Raw genomic sequence first — 21,281 nt, forward strand, 5'->3', positions numbered from 1 at the left:
ATCATTCAGCTTCTGAGAAGATTCTAGAAAACTATCGAGAGGCCAACCAGTACACATAACGTGTGGGCCTCACTCTATTCATAGTCCTTGAAAGATGTTTAAATAGAACTTCTGGAAATCAAATAAATTCCTATGCACAAGTGTAAGTGAGCAGAACCCTATGGGGCCTTCCCGGGGCAGGTCCCTCCCCCATATCCTCTGCTGTGGCTCCTCTCTGAAGTACTCATATAATAGTATTTCCCACATATTTCCTGAGTTTTTCAGATGTTAAAAACCACCATCAAAGGGAAGAAACGAACTACTTGATGATCATGAGCACGTGGCCCCCAGACTTCTAGCAACCAGGGGTTGATGGTGTTGACCGCCCTGTTACCTCAACATCAACACATCAGAGAATCGTGCACGAGCTGATCACATACCTGCGACCCTCCTCCCTCACCTGGCCTTTACATATGCTTTGCTGAAACCCTTCAGGGAGTCTGGGGTTTTCTTGGGCAGAGTTTTCTTGGGCATGGGCCACCCCATCCTCCTTGCTTGGCCCTACAATAAACCTTTCTCTGCTCCAAACTCTGATGCCTCCGTTTGTTTGGCCTCATGGTGCATCAGGCACATAAACTTGCATTCAGTAACACAAGGGGACCTTATGAGTTTCAAGCCAACTGGGACCTCACATAAGCAAATACAAACCTCATTCCATAGGTAAAATATGCTGCCACCTCTACTGTGTAAAGATAATACAGATACATCATTGGGCCAACAGATTACACATAAAATGTTTTTTAATTGTCCATTTCAACACCCATGGAAATTGGGTGTTCCAGAGAAATCAATGTCATAATCAAAATATACTTCTCATTTAATTCTGACCAATTTTGAAAGAGTTCTCCAAAATGAATTATGCACCTCCCAGCCTCACTAATTTATTCTGCAAATAAATTATCTCATAATGGTTGAGCTATGGTTCGAGGCTACAATTAGTTAGTTTTCCATCTACTCTTTCTCAGTCAGTTGAGTCTGGGTCCGACAACAAAGCCCTGATTTCCTTCATTGCTGTAAGATAAATTACTGAATGCTCCAAACATCGTAATCCAGTAATAATTAAGTAGAGTTCTGAGTTACTGACGGTGACTTTCCCTATAAAGAAAATCTGTGAGCTCTGGTGATCCTGACTTGGCTAATGCGATCGTTTCCCCATTTTTCCAGATGTCTGCCCATCCTATTAATAATAAGCAGGATACTTCATTACCACCTGGAAATTACAGAGTACCTTTCTTGAATGTCAAAGAACAAACATAGTTGGCTTGACAATCAGGGACCCAGACCCAGAGGCTAGTTGTGGCTCATTAACCTGTATTTCTTTTCAGCGACCCACCCAGGGAAGAGTAATCAATAAACTAAAGAGAGGCCGAGTCCATTTCAACCTTCTTTATAGCAAATATGACAATCAATTTTATTCACCCTTGATTAACCTTGATGGAGCCAGAATTTGCACAATTCTGTCTCCCTAACAACAATTACATAAGGAAGACAGAGCAGGTGATCATGTCCAAATGCTGCAGTGAGGAACTGTGACTCTTGAGGGCGCTCTGACCAACAATCTAGGATAAATGCATTTGGTCTTCTTCTGCAATGCCATGGATGAGGCTGCAATGATGACCCCAGTCCAGGTACAAGTCCAGGGCTGGAACTGAAACGTTTTCTCCTCCTATAACCTGGGGATGTCTCTTCAGCCCTGAGTACTTCACTTTTTACATCAACAAAAAGATACTCCTCCCCCACCCCTCCCCTGACTCGCCAGGAAACCTCCTCCTGGCAAGGATATTAACAGCACAAACACCGATGAATCACTGAATTCTTCACAGGAAATGAGGTACAGAAATCCAACGATCAAATTTTCCTTTTGTTTCTAAGAGGTCACAATGTTTTAAATGAATGAACTGCCTTCTATTAAGAACCCAGGAAGGACATGGGGTACTTAGCTGACTGAGTTATTTTTTCTGGAATTTACTCCCTAAAAGTGGGTCAATTCTTTTGAAGTGTTGGTCTGTTTAGGCCTTCAGAGGCCTTGAGTTCCCTGAAGTGTTTTTACTAAGTGGGAGTATCTGGAATCTGAAGGCATTAAAATGCCGCTTTCCCAGAGGGCCTAATTTATTCTCAGGGTTTACTCACAGCACCAGGACAAATGGGCTAACCATACTGTAATCTCATTAGGAAGAGTCGCACAGCCTTGCAGACCTTCGGCTGGAGTCGTACCCAAAGTCGCTATGTATCAAAAGATCGGGGAAACTAACAAAGATTTTGCTTGACGCCCTCTAGGCCCCGCCAGTAACATTTTATCTATGATTCAGCCATATGTTCATATGTCACCCATAATTAGGGACAGGACAGAAAGTTCTCCAAGCAGATCATCACAGAAAGCCAAGCATTTACCTCTCACAAACACATAGGTGGAAGTGCTTAAGCCGCCTTTGTTGGTGCACGTGTAATTGCCCGTATTTGTGGCCTCTGCTTTCTCCATGATCCATTCCGCATGTCTATTCTCACTCAGCTGACCCAGGGTCTCAAAAGTCCATTTGACAAATCCTGGGTCTGTGCATAACAGCCTAATCTCGTCGCCAACACTGACGATTAACTCTGATTTTGCTGGATGGATGGATGGTGGAGACAGTTCCCCAGGACTCACAGATGGTTGAGACAAGCCTGCCAAGAAAAACGAAAATCGTGTTGAACATGATCTTTTTCTCTGGCGGAATAAAGCCTTTCTTCCAATATTGATTTCCATCTTCTGTGTCCTCGACAATAAAAATAGGACAAAGCTGCCCAGCTATTTATGGTGACAAGAGTTCTGTTTAAAGTTTCTTATGTTCATCTAGAAAATTAAGTTATTTTCTGCAACCCTCAATTAATCCTGAGGGTCACATTTGGTATGCAGGCCAAGATGTGCTGATGCCACGGCCTTCTCTGGGTTAAACACACATTGGGGTCAAGTTTCCACTCTGAACATGGGCCATGGCGATGATACTGACATGCCGACACCCAGCTTAGAAATAACAAAAACAAAATCTCACACTCTTATAAAAGATGACTGGCCCGTCACTCTTTTGGCAAAATATACATGACCGTGACATAGCTTGGCTTTTTCTTAAAGCTCTGTGAATTCAGTTATGTCTATGCAATCCTCCTTATATGGTGATGTTCAACAAAAGGAGATCTATGAGTTTCAAACAACAAAATGAAAATCTTATTTTAGTGATCAGGCCACATTCCCTAGCATACACTGGGTTGCAGCCTAATCATCCTAGTGTCTAGAGTGGTTTCCTACATAAGAAACTAATTTAAAGATGCAAACCTGAGACTCTGAATATGAAACCTGAGCCTTAGAAAAATTCACTGCAGCTCGTTCATTCATTCATGCATACACGCATGCATCTGTTGCACGAAGGCAAGTATCTGTTCATCCATCACTTGTGATCTGCAAAAGCATTGTGGTAGGTGCTAGGGAAGAATCCAAGTAAGTGGGACACACAGTCCTTACACACCAAAGCACTTAGAGTAAGTACACAGTGTTCAACGTCAGAATTTGGAGACATAGATACAAGATTTAGCTTTAGGCTAAAGAAGACGTAAGAGGTGGGCTGGACCTTCACAATATCAGACAAGGCAAAAGAGAAGACAGACGCGTACATAGGTATAGACCATAAACACACTCGTGCACAATGAGATACCAGAGGTCAGCTAGATTCAAGGCAATCAGTGAAAAGCTCTGGTCCCCACGTAAGCAGAAGCCACAGAATCCACAGTAGGGATTTGAGACTACAGAGGAAGACATGACGTACTGTCAGAGAGAGGGCACTTTCATGGTGATAGGTTACAGGGCCACGAAAAACACACAAGGTTGACTCACATATGACCTGGGTGAGGGGGGCTGGGGCACCAGGATAACAGAGCTTCCTGAGGGGGCTTTCAATCACTTCTGCAGGATCATAAGGGGAAAGGTTCATGTACCTGAGACTTGTGCCCCCTCCACACATACAAAGTGGGAGATATGAAGTGACGTGGGTTCTGAAGGAGGAGTAAAAGCCATCCAAGCCAGGTGGAGGAAGGGGTGGTGGGAGGCAGAGGCAGCAGGAGAAGCCATACCAGGAGCCTCTCAAGTTCAGGAAGGCGGGGATGGGGAGACAGAGGCATGGTCAGAACAGGACTGGGACGGGAGAGGCAAGAGACCTGCTCCCAGGCGCTACCTGTCAGGTTCTCACCTGACAACTTGAAATTCAGGTGGTGGAAGAGGAGAAACTTTTAACCTGTGAAGTTAAAAGATAGTATCAAATAATCAAAGGAAAGCGTTTGTGGAAAAAAGAGGAACACAATGAGTATCGATCTTGGAGAGCTCTTCCAGCTGAGAAGGTGTAGCAAAGAGTCAAGAGAGATTTTTTAAAAATGAAACCACCGGAAAGGAAGGGGAGAGGCTAAGAGGTAAGGAAGGCAACACAGCAGAAGGTTTCAAAGACAAGGCGGATGGGTCCCTGGGCAGATGCTGAGCAAGATCAAAGGGCAGGAACACAAGTCCCCAGGTTTGGTTAGAGAGACACCACAGGAAATCCAGTTTCAGTTGAGTGGGAATTTCTGTTGGCGTCAAGGTTAAAGGCTGCGAGTGTAGACCTCTCCTTGGAGAGCTGCAGCAGGAGAAAGCACAGAAATAGATCTGTAGTCAAACAAGGTTAAAAGTCAAAAAAAAAAAAAAATAGGAGGCCTGTTGACATCTAAAGGTAGGTTAAACAGAATCCGTGGAGAGGTACAGACCAAAGGGGCTCCGAGAAGGGTTCCTGCCCCTGAAGGTGTGTATAAGTGATCAGTCTCAAGTCCAGTTTGTTGTCCAGACAAACATTTCATTTGGGCACCTTTCAGCCATGGTATCAATTGTAGCTCCGTGATGTCACGCCAAGTCCACCCCCAGATCAGAAGATGCTCAGCAGCCCTGATTTACAGACGATTAACAATGAGGTCAGTTATAATAGTCAAATGTTACTAAGCACCAACAACATGAGAAGTGCTACATATGAGACTGTGCCCGCTAGGCCCAGCTTCTAAAAGGAGGAGCCAGAATATGGAAACAACATGGCTGGGATCATTCTTAAAGGCATACAAAGTATTAAGTAATGAAACTGGGCACAGTGGTAAATGGAGATGCTATTATTTCAATAACTTATCCGCTTTAAAAAAAAAAGGAGTTGTTCCATGTCAATACGAGCGATGCTAATAGTTAATTCTATCCAAAAATTCTCAAAGAATTTATATTGCAATATATTTCAATCAATTCAATCTTCTCAAGAGTGGATCTTAAGGGCAATGTAGCTACTACAATCTGGTTAAATAAATTACAATCTGGTTGAATAAATATTACTAACTTCTAGAGACCTGCCACCCCAATGTAGGCAAGGCCTAGCTGTGTGACCTAAGGCAGGCCACTTGACCTCTCTGTGCCCAAGTTTCCACATTTGGAAAATGATGATAGATCCCCATGACTCATTTCACAGAGTTCTTATGGGAATCAAATGCGATAAATACGTGAAAGAAGCTTAACACAGGACTGGGCAGTTTATAATAAAAGCTAGCTATTACAGTTAAGCAGTAAAGCATCTTAGATAAGAATGTGGCTCTTGAGATAGGACTGTCTGGATCTGCATCCCAGCTCTGCCACTTAACTAAGTGTGTAGCCCTTAGGCAAGTTACTAACCAACTCAGCCTCGGTTTCCTCATCTGTAAAGTAGGGACAGTAACAGCACCTATTTCATAAGGCAGTTATGTCAAGTACTCAGAACTGTGCTCAAGCACACAGTAAACACAGTAAGTACAAGACACAATTACTCTAAAAACAGAATCTCTTATCTTCCCTCCAATCAGTCCTGAGTTACTCACTTCCTATGGATGCAAATGGTTCCATCATTTCCCAAACAGATTTCTGCCTGACTTCTCCCTCCTTGGCAGCAAATCATAGCAATCTTTCCTCAGAGCCTTCGCCACACATCCTCGTGTGACTTTCCACTCCTGCCGCCCCACCCTAGACTAGCCATATAACAATGTCACAGAGAGAACATCCTCTCTAAAAGATCTCCGTGCCTCCAGTCTCTGCACACGCCCCTCCCAAGTGATCCTCCCTAATAAGCCTCAGATCCATCATTCAAAAGTACCATCTTTTCAACAATCTCACTCCCAGCCTCAAAAACCCGACTGACATCATGTACATTACCAAGCACATTCACAGGATTACTTTCCAGCTGTCTCCTCTGGATCCAACCAGCCTCTCCAATCAGACAGAACCTTAGGTCAAGGATTCTGCAAATATTCTTCACTCCTTACTATGCCCATCTCTCTGCCCGTGTCCCCAGGACACAGCTACTTCACCAATACATCTTGTCGCCACGTGGAAAGCCCAGTCCTCATGGATGTCGTTGCCTAACCACCCTAGGTCATGATTACCTGTCCCCACTAAATCCCTCCAACATGCTCAGCCCCATCACCCATTTGGCTTCTACTGATGCACCATGCTGGTCTACATCTAGACCCTACCCCCCTGCTTACTGCAAGGTCTTAGGACCCTCAGAGTAAGGATCATTGTACTCACATAGTCATCAAAAGACTCCCTTCAATCCCTGAACATATAAAAGATTGAAGGAAGGACAGCTTCCTAAACACCCAAGCCCTGAAAGAGATGCCAATAGTCCATTGACCTATCCCCCAAAGAGGACAAATGTCCACTCTGTGGCTCCACTAAAATAAGGAAGGTTTAATTCATCCATTAAAACTACTATGGATACCGCCAAACAAGGCACCTCCAAATTGGAGATCACTAGTTAAGCTTTACTCCTAGAGTTTTAAAAAATAATACATTTTTTAAAATAATCGCCACCAGAAGCGTTCAGGGTTCTATTTTCAAAATAAACTATGTACAAGTTCAACCCTCAAACTCACACTACAAAATGAAATAGAGCTTATATCAAGAGTGGGACTGTAGATATGATTCTTTTTTTCCAAACTCTCTTGAATGTTGTTATAATGTTCTCACAATAAAAAGAAGTCTAGAGATTCATGTTAAAAGATGTATTATGTGTATGTGTGTATGTGTATATATACCTTTATTATAGTTAAAAATCAAGACCAATAAGTTATTCCAACTGAGATTTGAAATTGCTCTGGGATCACACATTTTGAAATACGTCTGGTACATAGCAAGTTCTCAACAAATGTTTGCTGAATTGGGTTTTATCTATATCAGGACCCTCTGCATTAGAAAATGTACTTCCCTTAATTATGTTTGGCTAATAAAAATACTAAGTTATTTTCTGTCCCCTGAACACATGTTAATTAATGAGCACCCCATCACCACCAAAATGATAAAAGGCAAAACCCATCATTCTGGGGACCAAGTGATAGTGAATGATGGCTTGCTCTGGGCTAGGAACTCAAGGACCTATTCAGCAAATATTTCCCATGTATCTTGCTAAGTGCTGAACCCAGGAGACAGTCCTTGCTCTCAAGGAGCATAAACAAGAGAGTAAAGGGGAACTTATGAACAGTTGACAATGCAAGATTTTAACAAGAGCTCAAGATAAATACCAACATATGCTCTGTAACCTCTTTAACTGGTATAAAACTCAACCATACTCAGTTGAAACAGATACTTGTACACCAACATTCATAGCTGCATTATTCGCAATAGCCAAAAGGTGCAAAAGGTGGAAATAACCCAACTGTGCATCAACAGATAAATGGATAAACAAAATGTGGAATAAACATACAACAGAATATTATTCAGTCATAAAAAGGAATGAAATTCTGACATAGGCTACAATAAAATGGATGAACTTTGAAAACATTAAGCTAAGTGAAATAAGCCAGACACAAAAGGATAAATACTGTATGGTTCCACATATATGAAGTACCAAGAAGAGGCAAATCCATGGAGACAGAAAGTAGGATAGAGGCAGAGGTTACCAACGGCTAAGGAGAGGAGGAAATGGAGAGTTACTGTCTAATGGGTACAGGGTTTCTGCTTGGGATGATTTAAAAAAAAAAAAAGTCCTAGAAATGGATATGGTGATGATTACACAACATTGTGAATGTACTTAATGGCACTGAATTAGACACTTAAAAATGGTACATTTTAAACTGTGTATATTTTACCACAATTAAAAAAAAACTAAAATTAAAAAAAAAATCAACAATTCTTCAAGGCCCAGGTGTTTTCAGCCACCTCAGCTCTTTCTGTTAGCCCCTCACGTTTATCTTAAATTACATCATTTAAAAATTAGCAGTTATTATTTTTATTTGTTCCACATAGTGGTGTTTGCAGGCATCAACAGCATCTTTCTTCCCAGCTCTCTATTACAGTATACAAAGTAGGCGTTCATAACAGAAGCTCTTTTAATCCTCTGGGCTGAATAACCTAGAAGTTTTAACCACACTGACTATTGGCCAAGAGACCCCGATGCTCAAGGCTACTAGTTCTTCTCCCACACATCTTTGCTTTTCTTCTCACACTATCTGAGTCCTTTGGTTTTATTCTCAAACCTGTTTATGGAAGTTGAACTTGATATTGTATTATAGATAAATTAAGTACAAGTTATGAAAATTGATTAAATGTGAGTGTGTGTATGTGTTGGGGGAGAGCTGTTAATTCTCCGATAACCAAGCAACCCACTTCATAAGTGTAGCTTAGTGGCTCAACCAAAAAAAAGACTATAGGTACTTCCAATTAAATGTGGGTTAAACACTGGAAGATTGGGGGAGGGCCTCCAATTCATTTACACAGGGGGATTCTGCATCCGACTGTCTCAGAAGCACTACGTTTAAGGAAACTGAAATTAAAAATTGCAGACCTTGCGTTGTGGGTGTGGTTTATGGTGAGGGCAGCAGCTCAGACTCCCTGAGAACTCCCATCAGTCAACCCAAACTCAAAGAAAAAAGATTCTGCTTCTCCATCCAAAAGAAAAAAAAAAAGCTATCCACCTTTCTTCTTCTAAGCAAAAGTAAACCATTCAAGGTAGACCTGTATTTTTTGTGATCTGAGTCTAGACTGGGCTTCTACAGTAGAAGGTTCTTAATGATCTGTGTAAATGGGGGTGACTTTCTTGAGCATGGAGTGTGCCCCAATCACCTTTGGTAATGGTTGGACCATGTCAACTGTTACTTCAATCTTGAGTCTCAACTGTCCTCCTCAACTTGTTACATCTTTCTCAAATGTCTAAAGGTGCAAAGACTGGATTTATAGCTGGGGTTAGAAGTAAGGAGTCATTTCAAAACCTTCTCCTCTTTGGAAACAGATATAAGGAACCAGGCAAAATGGTGGGGAAGAAAACCCACGCAGAGAGACTTACTCTGGTTTTGGGGAAGTGGAGCTGTGACTAAGGCAAAACTCAAAGCTCCATTGTTGTTCAACTACTCTTTGGTTCACATACTCTTCCACCGCAATTTGTAATAAAAAAGCTAATGGTTTGTACATCCTACTGTTTCTGACATACTTCTACATTCCCATAGGAATAAACTAGATAAAAATCAAAACGGAAGGATCCTAGTAATTGGCCCCAACACCCATGAGGCTTTAAAAACAAGTAGATGATACTGGAAATAGAATAAAGCCGGGGGAGAGGGGTATGAGCTCAGTGAAAACCACACGAGTCCTAAAAAATGCTCTTGCCCAGTAGCAGGGAGAGAGTGAATCCACTGCGAAGGAAGCCGTGCCACAGAGGGTCCCAGCATGGCCCCCATTCCACTGCAGTGAGGACACGCCAGCAGAACCATTAAGAAGTCTTCTATTTCAACATGCGTCTGCTGCATAATTATGACTATGGTAGTGAGCTAGGTGCTGACGGGGAACTCAGCCCTGTGTAGGAGACGAATCCAATGTACATGAAATAAAAGTACTGAAAGGGGACAAGCATGTCCCAAGACTCAAAAGAGGCAGCTATTATTCTGCCCAAAAGGATGATGAAAAGCTCCAGGGGGAGGGGCCGTAAGAGGTGAGTCAAGACTGTGTGTGTTTGCATGTGTCTCTGTTTGTAAGTGTATTTGAGCAAAAGTGCATCCTATGAGGACCCCATCCCACCCACAAGCAAACTGTGAGCTCTCAGACTCCAAAGCAAGGCCTGGACCCATCTCTAGCCTTAAAGGATCGCAGGGCACCAAGAATACACGATGTGCTGGGAGAAGGAATGACGACATACGGGAGATGCAGGGGTGCAGGACAGGGGAAGACAATTTGGGACATCATCCTACAGAGCGGTGCTTTTCTGATCTAGGATGTTTGCTAACTGTCTCCTTGAAGGTCAATTTCACTCAGTGGCAAACAAGTGTAAACATTCTTTTATAGTATATTACGTATCATAAAATAGAAAGAAAGAAAATTTTTCAGGGGAAAAAAAAACCACGAGTTTTCAAAGAAGTTAAACTGCCTCACAACTACATACTCCCAAACACCACCATCCAAATCCCTACTGCCTTCAACTTTTAAAAGCACCTCCACGGACAAGTTTGAGAACAGTCTTAAATGGGTCACATGAATTTCAATTCACAAATCTATTTCCGAAGGATTTTCTGGGTAAAAGAAAAGCTCAGCTGTATCTTTAATCTTGTAATATATAGATTTAAAGTACTCAAATGGGTAGAACTCATTGTTAAAATCCATTTGGGTTTGACAGGAGGTAAATAACAAGTAATTGGGACAATCTCCTCACTACCCTTTAAGTCTCTCATCACAATACTCCTATGTTCAAGGCCTGAAAAGGTAAGTCCTTGACACAATGCAAATTTGTACTTAGCTTTTAAAAATAAACGAAATTTTCTCTCTGCATGCCAGGTCTTTGTACTACATTAGGTCCAGGATATTTAGTGATTAGACACAATCTGTTTCAATATTCAAGACAATAGATGGTTTCAAGCAATAGCCAGAGACCATCGTAAAATGATCAGCCATTTGAAAGTCAGTTTAAAATCACAAAATAACAAAGACTTCCTGTAGCACAGCTTTTTTTTTGTTTTTTTTTTACAGCAGCTCCTTAAGTATATTTCAACATTGGTCTAAAGATTATGAACTAATTGACAGAAGGGACTGAAGGACAGAGGAAGAAAAGCGGGCGTGTTAGTCATTAGTGGCAAAGAGAGACGGCTCAGTAACAAAGCAAGCACTTCTGAAACATGTCTTCATTGATGAAATGGTAATTGGGCTCCTACCATTTGGCCTGGGTGGGGCTGGGGACCAGGAATCCAGAGCAGCCCAGTGGGGAAGATGGACTCACACAGATAATTACCGTACAATGAAGTAGGCACAGGCAAATAGGACAACAGAGCAGGTGGGCAAGAGTAGGGGTCAGAAAGGATTCCCAGAGCTCAAATTAAAAGATGTGTGTGACCTGGCCAGGCTGCAGGCAGAGAAGATCTAGCAGGTGGGGGACCACAAGAGCAAATGTCACACAAATAGCAAGGCGCGTCCTTAGAGGTGGTACCATCAGAATCATCACGGCATCGAGGTGTGAGGCTAGAGACCCAGTAGGGCTTCCTTTGTCAGGGTGAAGAGGTGAGGCTGCCCTGATGGGGAGTTATGGGTGTATGTTTCCTGGGGTGGGGGGGGAACCCCAACAGGAGCAGTGAAGGACTAGTGACCAGGACAGGTAGGAGACAACTAAATTCAGACCAGAGCTGATAAGAGCATAAGACAGAGGTGTGGGGATGGACAGAAGGGATGGGTGTTTACTAGCTGAGGACAGGGCCTTGGAATGGGTTGGATCTGGGCAGTGAGGAAGCAAGAAAAAAGAGAGAAAACACCACTATTTTTGGCTGAGGTGATGGGAAGATGGGGTGCCAACAGACTGGAAGGGGGAAAACTGATTTAGGGGCATTTGAACCAGCAGCTGGCAGCTGAAAGTTCTTGCAAATCGAGGTAGGGAGGTGGATCGGGGCCACAGACATACTCACCAGCACACAAGGGGTGTTTGTCGGGGTGGTAGCCAGGGGTGTCCATGAAATCATCCAGGGAGGGAGTGCAGACTACAAAGAATACAGGGGCTGAGGAGGAAATGACAAGGCCCAAGGTGGCTGGAGTAGGGCAGAGATGGCCATGACTCGACTGCTAAGGGAGAATCAGCAAATTCCAGATTAGATGGTGCAGAGGGACTTCTAGGTGGATGCTAGGATCTCAGAGGACATGGCAGCAGGCAAGGGAGCAGAAAAGGGCAGAGAACCAGTCCCAAAGACTTCAGCACACAGGATTGGTCACTGACGGCAGCGAAGAGGGATGGAGACTCGTGGAACTTACATCCCTCATTCGCCACCCTGGCTGCACGCTGGAAACCCTGACATCCCAGCCCGACCCTTCACTAGTCCCACCAGAATCTCTGGCAGTACCACAGTTGTGGGATGTGGGAGGACAGGAGCTTTGACTTCATGTGCTGTTGGGGGACAGCGACCTGAGGACCAGTCAAGGGGAGGAAGACGAGGGGGAGAAGGGTAGGGAGGAGAGGGAAAGGAGGAGAAGGGAGGACTCTTGAAGTCAGTGAGCAGGGGAGGCAGTGGCTAAGGGTGAAGTGGAAGAGACACGGAAGCTCCCAGAGGGCTCACATGAAAAGTTGGGGGGTGAGTATGCACAGAAGCAGGCGGGCGGGGAGAACAAGAAGGAAGGAGTGGGAGGCAGGAACAGAGAGGGGTGACTAGCAGGGAAGGCCACTAAGCACTGCTGGAGGCACTAGGCTGTCACTGCCTGACCTCAAGGGCTGATGAATGCGGCCATCAGGTGCATGAGCCCATCTGGGGTAGAAGGCACCAAAGGCAGGGTGAAAACCCTATTTTTAAGCCCCTCTTTCTTTGGACCTGCTCTTTTTAGGAAAATAACCATGGCACAAAGGAGCTGTGATACCACATGTGGGTCCCACAGTCCCACAAGTATCTGAAGCTCCCTGGTGCTAGAAAGAGATGTACCAGCACAAACTGGTGTGGCCCTTCACTGGGGAGGCAGGGTCAGGCCACGCCATCCCATTCTCACCTCCTCATCAGCTCACTCTTCTGTGGGCTTCCAGCCTGGGTGGATTCACCTGTGGTTTGGGCCCTTCCTGCCTCAGCTCCTGAAAGCGGTTTCCTCCCAGGGGCCAGGTCAGCCCCTCTACTTTCTGCCTTAACCACATGGCCAAACCCAGCACTAATAAATCACGTGTGTTGATCATAGCTTTCCTGTAGCATTTGCATTTTCCACTTTCCTGACGGTTATTGTGATCCTCGGACAAATCATGCAGGCTTCGTCCTCCACTATAAAGCAAGAGCATCCCACGCAGATTCCTTCAAAACTGCCCAACTGGGAGCTTCCCTGCACTTGAACCCTCAACTCCCCTCTTTCCATCAGTTCACTCACAAGCATGCCATCTGGTGGCAAGAGAAGTGCCCTCGGGCTGCTTTTGCTTTCTGAAAAGCACACCCAAGATCAAGGGGATGTTAGATGTTCTGCAGACTTCTAAGGAAACTTACTAAGGGGACTCAGCAGCAAGGAGCCAAGTCTCCAATAAACGCCTTTGCAAGGACATCTGTCAAAGCTTTTCTCAGGTTGGAGGTAATGAGCAAAATTATTGTTTGGTGTCTGTTAAGATATTTACTATTTGTACATTTTAGATAAAGTGTGTAACTGCATATTTTTGCTCTGAAGCAGTTGGTGAAGGATGTAAAGGAAAAAATGTAATGGTGGGGACACAGAGAAATTCTGGATTCTACATTTTGAGCAAGTCCCTTAGGTTTTAGGCCTGTTTCCTCTTCTGAAAAAGTAAAAAGAAGCCATCAAAAGCTCTAAGGTTCTAGAATCTGTCATCAAGTACTTAGGCCATAAAAGGGTCAAAATAAGTAACGCTTTATAAAGATCCAGTGGCTGGACATAAAAGGTACTCAACTCTTTGTGCCAAAAATGAATAGCACTAATTCTCTTATGATATAACTTTTTTCTTTTTTTTCATTTTTCACTTCTTATATTCTTTTTCTTCATTTCTTATATTCTTAATTGTATAGTCAGTTTACACTGTTGTGTTGATTTCTGGTGCACAGCATCATGTTTCAGTCATACATATACACACATATATTCCTTTTCATATTCTTTTTCATTATAGGTTACTACAAGATATTGAATACAGTTCCCTGTGCTATACAGTAGGATCTTGTTGTTTATCTATTTTATATACAGTAGTTACTTACTTTGTTTTTAAACTTCCATTTAAAAACAGAATTAGACTAAGGGCCTAAACATAAAATCTGATCCCTGGCTCTTACGTCTTATAAAGTGAGTAAGTAACAAGTGTGAAGATGCAGGTATCACCTATTCAACACTGAAAGAAGGATCCTTTTCAGCTTATTATTCTGCAAAACTTCTAGATACGCATACATCCCCAAGCAGCAAAGGCTTTCCTAGGGCTACTTAATACATTTCCTACTCACTCATCCTAAGAAAAATACAACCCAGTGTTTGAGGAAGCAGGACTTCCCCTTTTGATCTCAGACAAAGATATGTAGGGCCATTATGAAGTGGGTCTTTGAGGAGTCAGATAAGGTCTGGATGTGACAGCACAATGTATTAGGATTCATCCCTGCAGCAGAAAAGAGGAACTTCCTCATTTCCAGTAGGTTTTTCCCAAAGCCCAGCACAACTCCTGTTGTAAATATGTTGATTTCCATGTTTTGAGTTCTGGAAAGCACTTACTAAGAAGCAGGTAACAAGCAGAGGGTCTCAATCCAATTATCACCCAGGCAAGATCTGCACTGTTGGTGAGGTTGGGGGGTAGGGGAGGGGGTAGCTCTTGACTTCTTTCAACATTAACTTCCTTGACTTAAACAACAACTAAAGAATAAAGTGAAAAGGAACAGGGGAAGAAGACCGTGGAGAAGGTCAGCCACACTCGTCGAAGACCAGCTTCACCTCAGACCTACTGAGCTCGAAGCCTCGGTGGGTCTCACCTCCAAGCAGGCCCTCCTGGCTGCAAGGCTCAACAGAAATTCTGCAGGAGCTGGTCGGGCGCAAACTGCCTGCAGGTTAGCATTGTCCTGGACATATGTGGTGGAGTGTGGGCAACGAGCGCTCCAACTGGACTCATCACCATGCCATTTCCTCCAAGCAGGAAACTGAGAATTCTGCAAAATGCCAATTCCTAGGCTCAGGAGGGGACATAAGGTGGTGTTACTGGCAAATGAAACCTTCAAGAAATAAAATGATGTGACACCCTTAAGCTCCAGTACTAATTCTATATATCTCATTCTAATGACATCAGGTGTGGTACCATTAAGCAAGGGTGAGGAGGGGAGGGTAGAGCTCAGTGGTAGAGCACATGCTTAGCAAGCACGAGATCCTGGGTTCAATCCCCAGTATCTCTATTAAAATAAACAAACATAATTACCGTCCCCCAAATAAAAACAAAACAAAACAAAAAGGTAAAGGATTGTCTGGCAACATCGACAGTCACGAACATAAATATATGCCAACTAGGGCATTTAAGAAACATTTTTTTTGGTGGTAAAATAGGCATAACACAGAATCTACCATTTCAGGCATTTTCAGTTTCACAATTAAGTGGCAATAAGTATTCACAATGTTGTGCAACAGTCACCACTGTCCATCTCCAGAACATTTCATCATCCCAAAGTGAAACTCCGCACCTACTCAGGAATAACTCCCCATTCCACCTGCACCCCTGATAGCAACTGCTCCACTTTCTGCCTCTATGAATCTGACTACTCCAGGGACCTCACATAAGTGGAACCACACAACATGCGTCCTTCTGTGTCTCATTTATTTAACTCAGCATACTGTCTCCAAAGTTCATCTAAGTTGCAGCATGTGTCAGAATTTCCTTTTTAAGGCTAAATAACACTCCACTGTATGTATATATCACATTTTCTTTTATCCATTTATCCTGACCTTTGGGTTGTTTTCCTGAGGCACTTTTTAAACACTGCCTTCAAATGTGATCTGCATTTTTGAAAGGCTTCTCTGATTTACTAGCTCTGAAAAATGCTCGGAATAATACTTGGCTTAAATAGATATTTAAGCTAATTTTCACCATAATGGGCAAACCAATACATTGTCTAGTGATTATACACTATGAATTTTTTAATAGACCTGTCAGAAAAGGGAAATCACACCTTCCCCTCTATCCCATACCCAGAGTGGGCAGAATGTTTTTCCCTCTATTTCCACTTTCAAAATGAAGTTTTATAGCCACAGGGCTGGTTTAAAACAAAGGAAGTAAAAATAAAAGCATTCATTTTTTAAAAAATGAATTTTATCTGAATTAGTTGCCAGAGAAAAAGGTTACCAGCATTGTCGACTGTCTTGCAGAGAGACTTGAATTAGCAGGGGCCAAACAGTTTAGCTGCAGCCCTGGATAACAAATTGGGGCAAATCCCCAACCTCCCCTTTTTTTTCACCGAACAGGTAGAAACATACAGGGAGACTCTTTATATTGGCTATATTATCTTGCCATGGAAGAGGTTCTGTTTGTCAGGTGCTAGACAGAGCCAAGTTCCAGGAAGGCAGGGGGTGGGTTTTAAGGTCCAAGTTGAATTTCAAGGAATGGGACTAGGGCTGAGGGCAGAAGTGAGCACGTGTCCCTCCTGAAGCCAGGCCCCACCCTAGAGGCACGGGGCAGTGGGGGAGACCACATGGGTGGGGGGCAGAAGGAGGAACTCAGTCTGGGTGGCCTCAATATTCTCCTCAAACCCAAGGCTGAGACTCACGTGGCTTTTCGGGGGCATGTTAGCAACTTCTCAAATAGGTCAGAATGGTATGTATATACATGGACAAAGTAAATGTGGCAAAATGTTAATAATCAGAGAGTCTAGGTGAAGGGTATCCTGGAGTTCTTTGTATTAATCTTGCAACTTTTGTAACATTATTCAGCAATCTTTCAAAGTTTAGAAACCAGCTCAGAGACTGTAGATGATGGTGCTTCTCTGAGCTTGGATGAGCAAGGGAAAAAACAAGAATATAGAAAAAGGTGTGGGTTTTGGAGATTCCAAGCTGAGTCCCCTGACCTCTCCAAGCCTCAGTTTTGACATCTATAAATTGGGGGTGAGATACATCAGGATCCTTACATTATCTCTAAATCCCATACCTACCTTGCACTCAATAAATGGTCACAAGAGAGAAATAGTGTTTATGTCGTTTGTTCTACAACTTTCTGCATTGATTACGTTCACTTAATCTAACAGGAGTTTACAATAGGTGTAAGAGAGTATGCGGAGCCCCAAATGTAAAACAAACACAACAATCCATCTGGCAAACAGTCAGCAGATCAGTTCCTCTATCAAGAAAGATTGCCACAAGCCACTCTAGATCCTAAAACCTCCATCCTTAAAAAGAATTTGAGCCCTAGTTCTCAATATACGTATTTTTATAAATTACACCCATGTGTGCTATTTGCCAACGCTTCCACTAATTATCAGCAAGGCTGATTTAGCTTCTGATTTGAGGCAAATGCCCCCACTTTGAAGCTGCCACCTCTGGGAGGTAATTCCCATGCTGTCACCTTCCAGAATAGGAATGAAAACCCCTAGCTTTATCCAGGCCAAGACAAACTGACCAAAATTTGTGCATCTCTGTTCTATCAAACAGATCTGAAAGTGGGTGGGGAGCAAGAGGGTGCCCCAACATTAACTGTGAACAGAGCAGACACGTCTTCCCAGAAGCCCTGAGGGGACGAGCCACAACAGTCAGTTCCCTGGAAACTTCCCAGGTGCCACCTCTACCACTCGGGCTGCTGGTTTCTGGCCCGTATATTACGAACATCTTCAAGGTCAGTGGATTTCTCTCCTTTCGCAAATCCCTGGAAGCATCATACTCAAGATTATTTTTCTTGGCTGTCCCACAGGTCAGACCCCCAACGAAAACCAAATTATGAGATTCTGCTGCCGCGGTGCAAGGGACTCGCCTTTCCAGGAGGATTAGATGGTGGTGACAACCGCTCCTGAAAATAAAACTCATCAGGTGACACCTCCATGGAACTGCATATATTATCCAGCCCACGTGTCCTAGGAACAAAGATGGGGGGTTCCTCCCACACCATTCATTCATTTATCTAAAATTTTTTCTTGAATGTTTGCCAGGTGCTGGGCCCTGGGGCAGCAGTGAACAAAGCAGGGTCTCTCCCCCTCCTCGAATGTGTATTTAGCTCCACCGGTGAGCAATAAACCAATAATTATACAATTATATAATTACAATGTGAAGAGTGTGCAGAAGTACACTGTACAGGGAGAGCTGGCCTGACCTTCGCTGGGGGGTCAAAAAGGACTACAAAGGAAACATGCGAGCTGGGATCTGAACGCACTGAGACCAGGGAGAAATACAGTGTGCCCGGCAGCAGGCAGAGTGGCTCCTGCAGCTTGAAGGAGCAAGGACACCTTGAAAGAGTGAGGAAAGCACAGAAAGCAAAGGATGTGGCAGGCACCATGTGCAAAATGGAGATCAAGAAGAGACCCCTGGAGGCCTTAGCTGGGCTCTACATGGACAGACTTTATTCCGAGAGCACTGGGAAGTCTCCAGGTTTTAATCAGAGAGGTACCTGATCATATTTGTCCTTTTAAATACCACCTGGAGGGGCCTTCCTGTCCCCTCTCCACCCCATCCTCCACCCCTCGCCATGTGCATGTTTTCCAATGGCCCTTGCAGCCTCTACCGAGGCACTGTCCCACGCACTGCGATTGTCTGTTTTCCAGTCTGGACCAACCAAAGCCTCTATCTTTTTAATGCAACAGAAAGAGAACTGAGAATTGCACCCTCATCTGACATGCAAAAGGCCACCCAAGCTTTAACTTTTTAATGACCACAGCCCAATGCTGTGAACAAGCCCAGTAATGTTTACACCCTAGACCAGTCGTTCTCAAACTTGAGCCTGTACCAGAATCACCCGGATGGCTTGGGAAAAGGGACCGCAGGGCCCTGCTCCTAGGCTCCAATTTCAGCAGTTCTGGGATGGGAAGGGAGAGTCTGCCCTTCAGACAAGTCCCAGGCGATGCTGCAGCTGCAGGTCCAGGACCACACTTGGAGGACCAGTTATCCCCTCCCCCACAAGACAGTCAGCTACCAGGGGCAACCCGTGGCATTAATGCAGCAAAAAATTTTTTTTTACCAGAATCTGTATCTTGGAACTCAAAGCAAACCTGCAAAAACAGATTTTCTTGAGTGAGCAGATCTGCCTGGCTTTTACACCTAGAAATCGGCCTCGCACTGGGTCCCCCTGACAAGCCTTGGCAGCCACTCGGGCACAGATTTCTCGAATCCCCCAGCTTTAGAAGTGGGAAATGTGGCAGAATTCACCAGTCACAGCTACAGGACTCCGGAATAGTGACACTGGGTGGCAAACACAACTTCTGCAGCACATGAGACCTCAATCTGGTGCACAGTACCCGAGTGCCCAGAGCCCAGGTCCGCAGCCCAGGCTAACCCTGGGTTCCCCTTTGCAGTGGGTGAGAAACAGGGAAAAGAGCACAGGCTTCTCCTTAGACTGTGTGCAGGACACACAGTCCTACCCAATTCCAATGCCAGGCGCTTCCTGGTGAGTCGTCAGATACCAGTCACCAATTTTCTAAATTGCTAATCAGATAATTGCTGTAATAGTTAATTTTGCAGCCATTCTACATCTGAATAAACAAAATAAAAAATAATTAGACCAAAACAATCACATTGGTCTAAAAGCACACTAATGGACAAAATTAGTTTATTCAAATTTGTTGCGACATTCATCAAAACACTTGGCTGGTCAATTTGCTTAATGAGTGTTGACTTTTCCCTTAATTTTTCTTGGGTGACGTTCACTTAGAACAATACATTAAGCTTGCTACCCGCTTGCAAAGAATTCTTAATGACCAAACCCGTTTCTGAAATGATTTCTTCCTCAATCTCTTCATAGAAAATAAGAGGAAATGTCTGAAAACGACCTTGCTCTATTCGCCAGAATTAAAAAAAAAAGTTTCCAATATGCCTACTGAGAAAGTTTTACTTCTTTACATGACTTTGGAATAATGGCTATCCCTAAATGCAGGAGGGAAAAGGGGCCAATTCTAAAATTGCAACCTTTTAGTATATAATTTAAATCGATGGCCAATTGGAGGAAACTCAAGTTGGAGGAAGGAAATTTAGTATTTTTGGAAATCTAAATTAATATTATGTCAAGTCCTGGCAGCATTTTTTTTTCAAATGACTATAATTAGAGATATGCAAATTCTTCACTGGGGGAAAAAAGCTGAAAGAGAAAAATGCACCTAATTAAGTAATGATTTTATCTTTATTAGATGGTATTGAAAGTGTAAATGTGGTTTAACACTTTTAAAACTATAAAATAGCAGTATCTCCTTCAGAACTCAAGGAATATCACACCAGACAAACAATGGCAAAGTCTGTCATTTTATACATTTTCCTTAGAAACAACAGCTCGAATATGGGCTTCCTGGTACTTGGATGATTCCAACCATTACATGTTGTCATAAACAATAAGCTTGGAATATGGCTTAGGGCCATAAATTGACCATTTTTCAGATAGTTACAACCACTAACTTCTCTCTACAATACCTTTTTAATAACTTATTTTGGAAGAAAATTATTTTTTAAAGGCAGCTACTAGTGATTTAATGTTTCAAGACTTTGCTACTTTGGTCCTGATTTGGTAGACCCAAAAGCTACAAATTTTGTCAAAAAGTGCATATAGATTCTGGCAAGACGGTGGTGACAACATAATTATCAGATCTCCCCAACCCACCCCAATGATAAAAACAGACAAATAGAACAGAACCAAAAGCCCACAGATGACATCTACAGCAAGCCCACATGCTAAGGTTTCCCCGTGAGCCCTGTGTATGAGAAGGTGGGGACAAACTCCTAACAGCTTGAAGAACTGTTCTTAGGTACACACTGGAAATCTCAAGGGCCACTCTGAGGACACCCACAGAAGCTGGCAGAGGGCCCTGCAGGTTCCACTTTACTAGGAAATGCAGAGGGGATTTGTACCCATGTATTTCTGATGTCCTGGTATGTTTGGGGGTGGGGGAGGTCTGATCCCTGTGAACTAACAAACTAGGTCATAGCCCCATACTGAGGAGAAATTGCTGAGGATGAATCTATGACGAGGAAGATGGGGCAAAAGAAAGGAAAGGTTCAGATGGGTAAGGGGTGGGAACAGGGACCCAAAAAAAAGTAAGATCTTAAGATGTAGAAAATAAGAGTCCAATTTTTTTTTTTTTTACCACTTCGTGGAGACAATGTAAGTGGGTACTCT

At 43.4% G+C, this 21,281-nt stretch overlaps 1 protein-coding gene across 8 annotated transcripts in view; it reads right to left on the reverse strand.

Annotated features, from left to right (window-relative positions):
* Window positions 1-21,281, reverse strand: part of KIT (KIT proto-oncogene, receptor tyrosine kinase) — a 77,432-nt gene that overhangs the window by 42,525 nt on the left and 13,626 nt on the right. For 4 of the 8 annotated variants that reach the window (XM_074347748.1, XM_074347763.1, XM_074347731.1 and 1 more), the window contains exon 2: window positions 2,431-2,700. In XM_074347748.1, coding sequence (XP_074203849.1) covers window positions 2,431-2,700 — 270 coding nt within the window. Of the gene's footprint in view, window positions 1-2,430; window positions 2,798-21,281 lie in introns of those variants that run through there. The other 4 variants (XM_074347740.1, XM_074347722.1, XM_074347720.1 and 1 more) reach the window with 1 other exon arrangement.

Source organism: Camelus bactrianus, chromosome 2, assembly GCF_048773025.1.
Source record: "Camelus bactrianus isolate YW-2024 breed Bactrian camel chromosome 2, ASM4877302v1, whole genome shotgun sequence".
Taxonomy (NCBI): Eukaryota; Metazoa; Chordata; class Mammalia; order Artiodactyla; family Camelidae; genus Camelus; species Camelus bactrianus.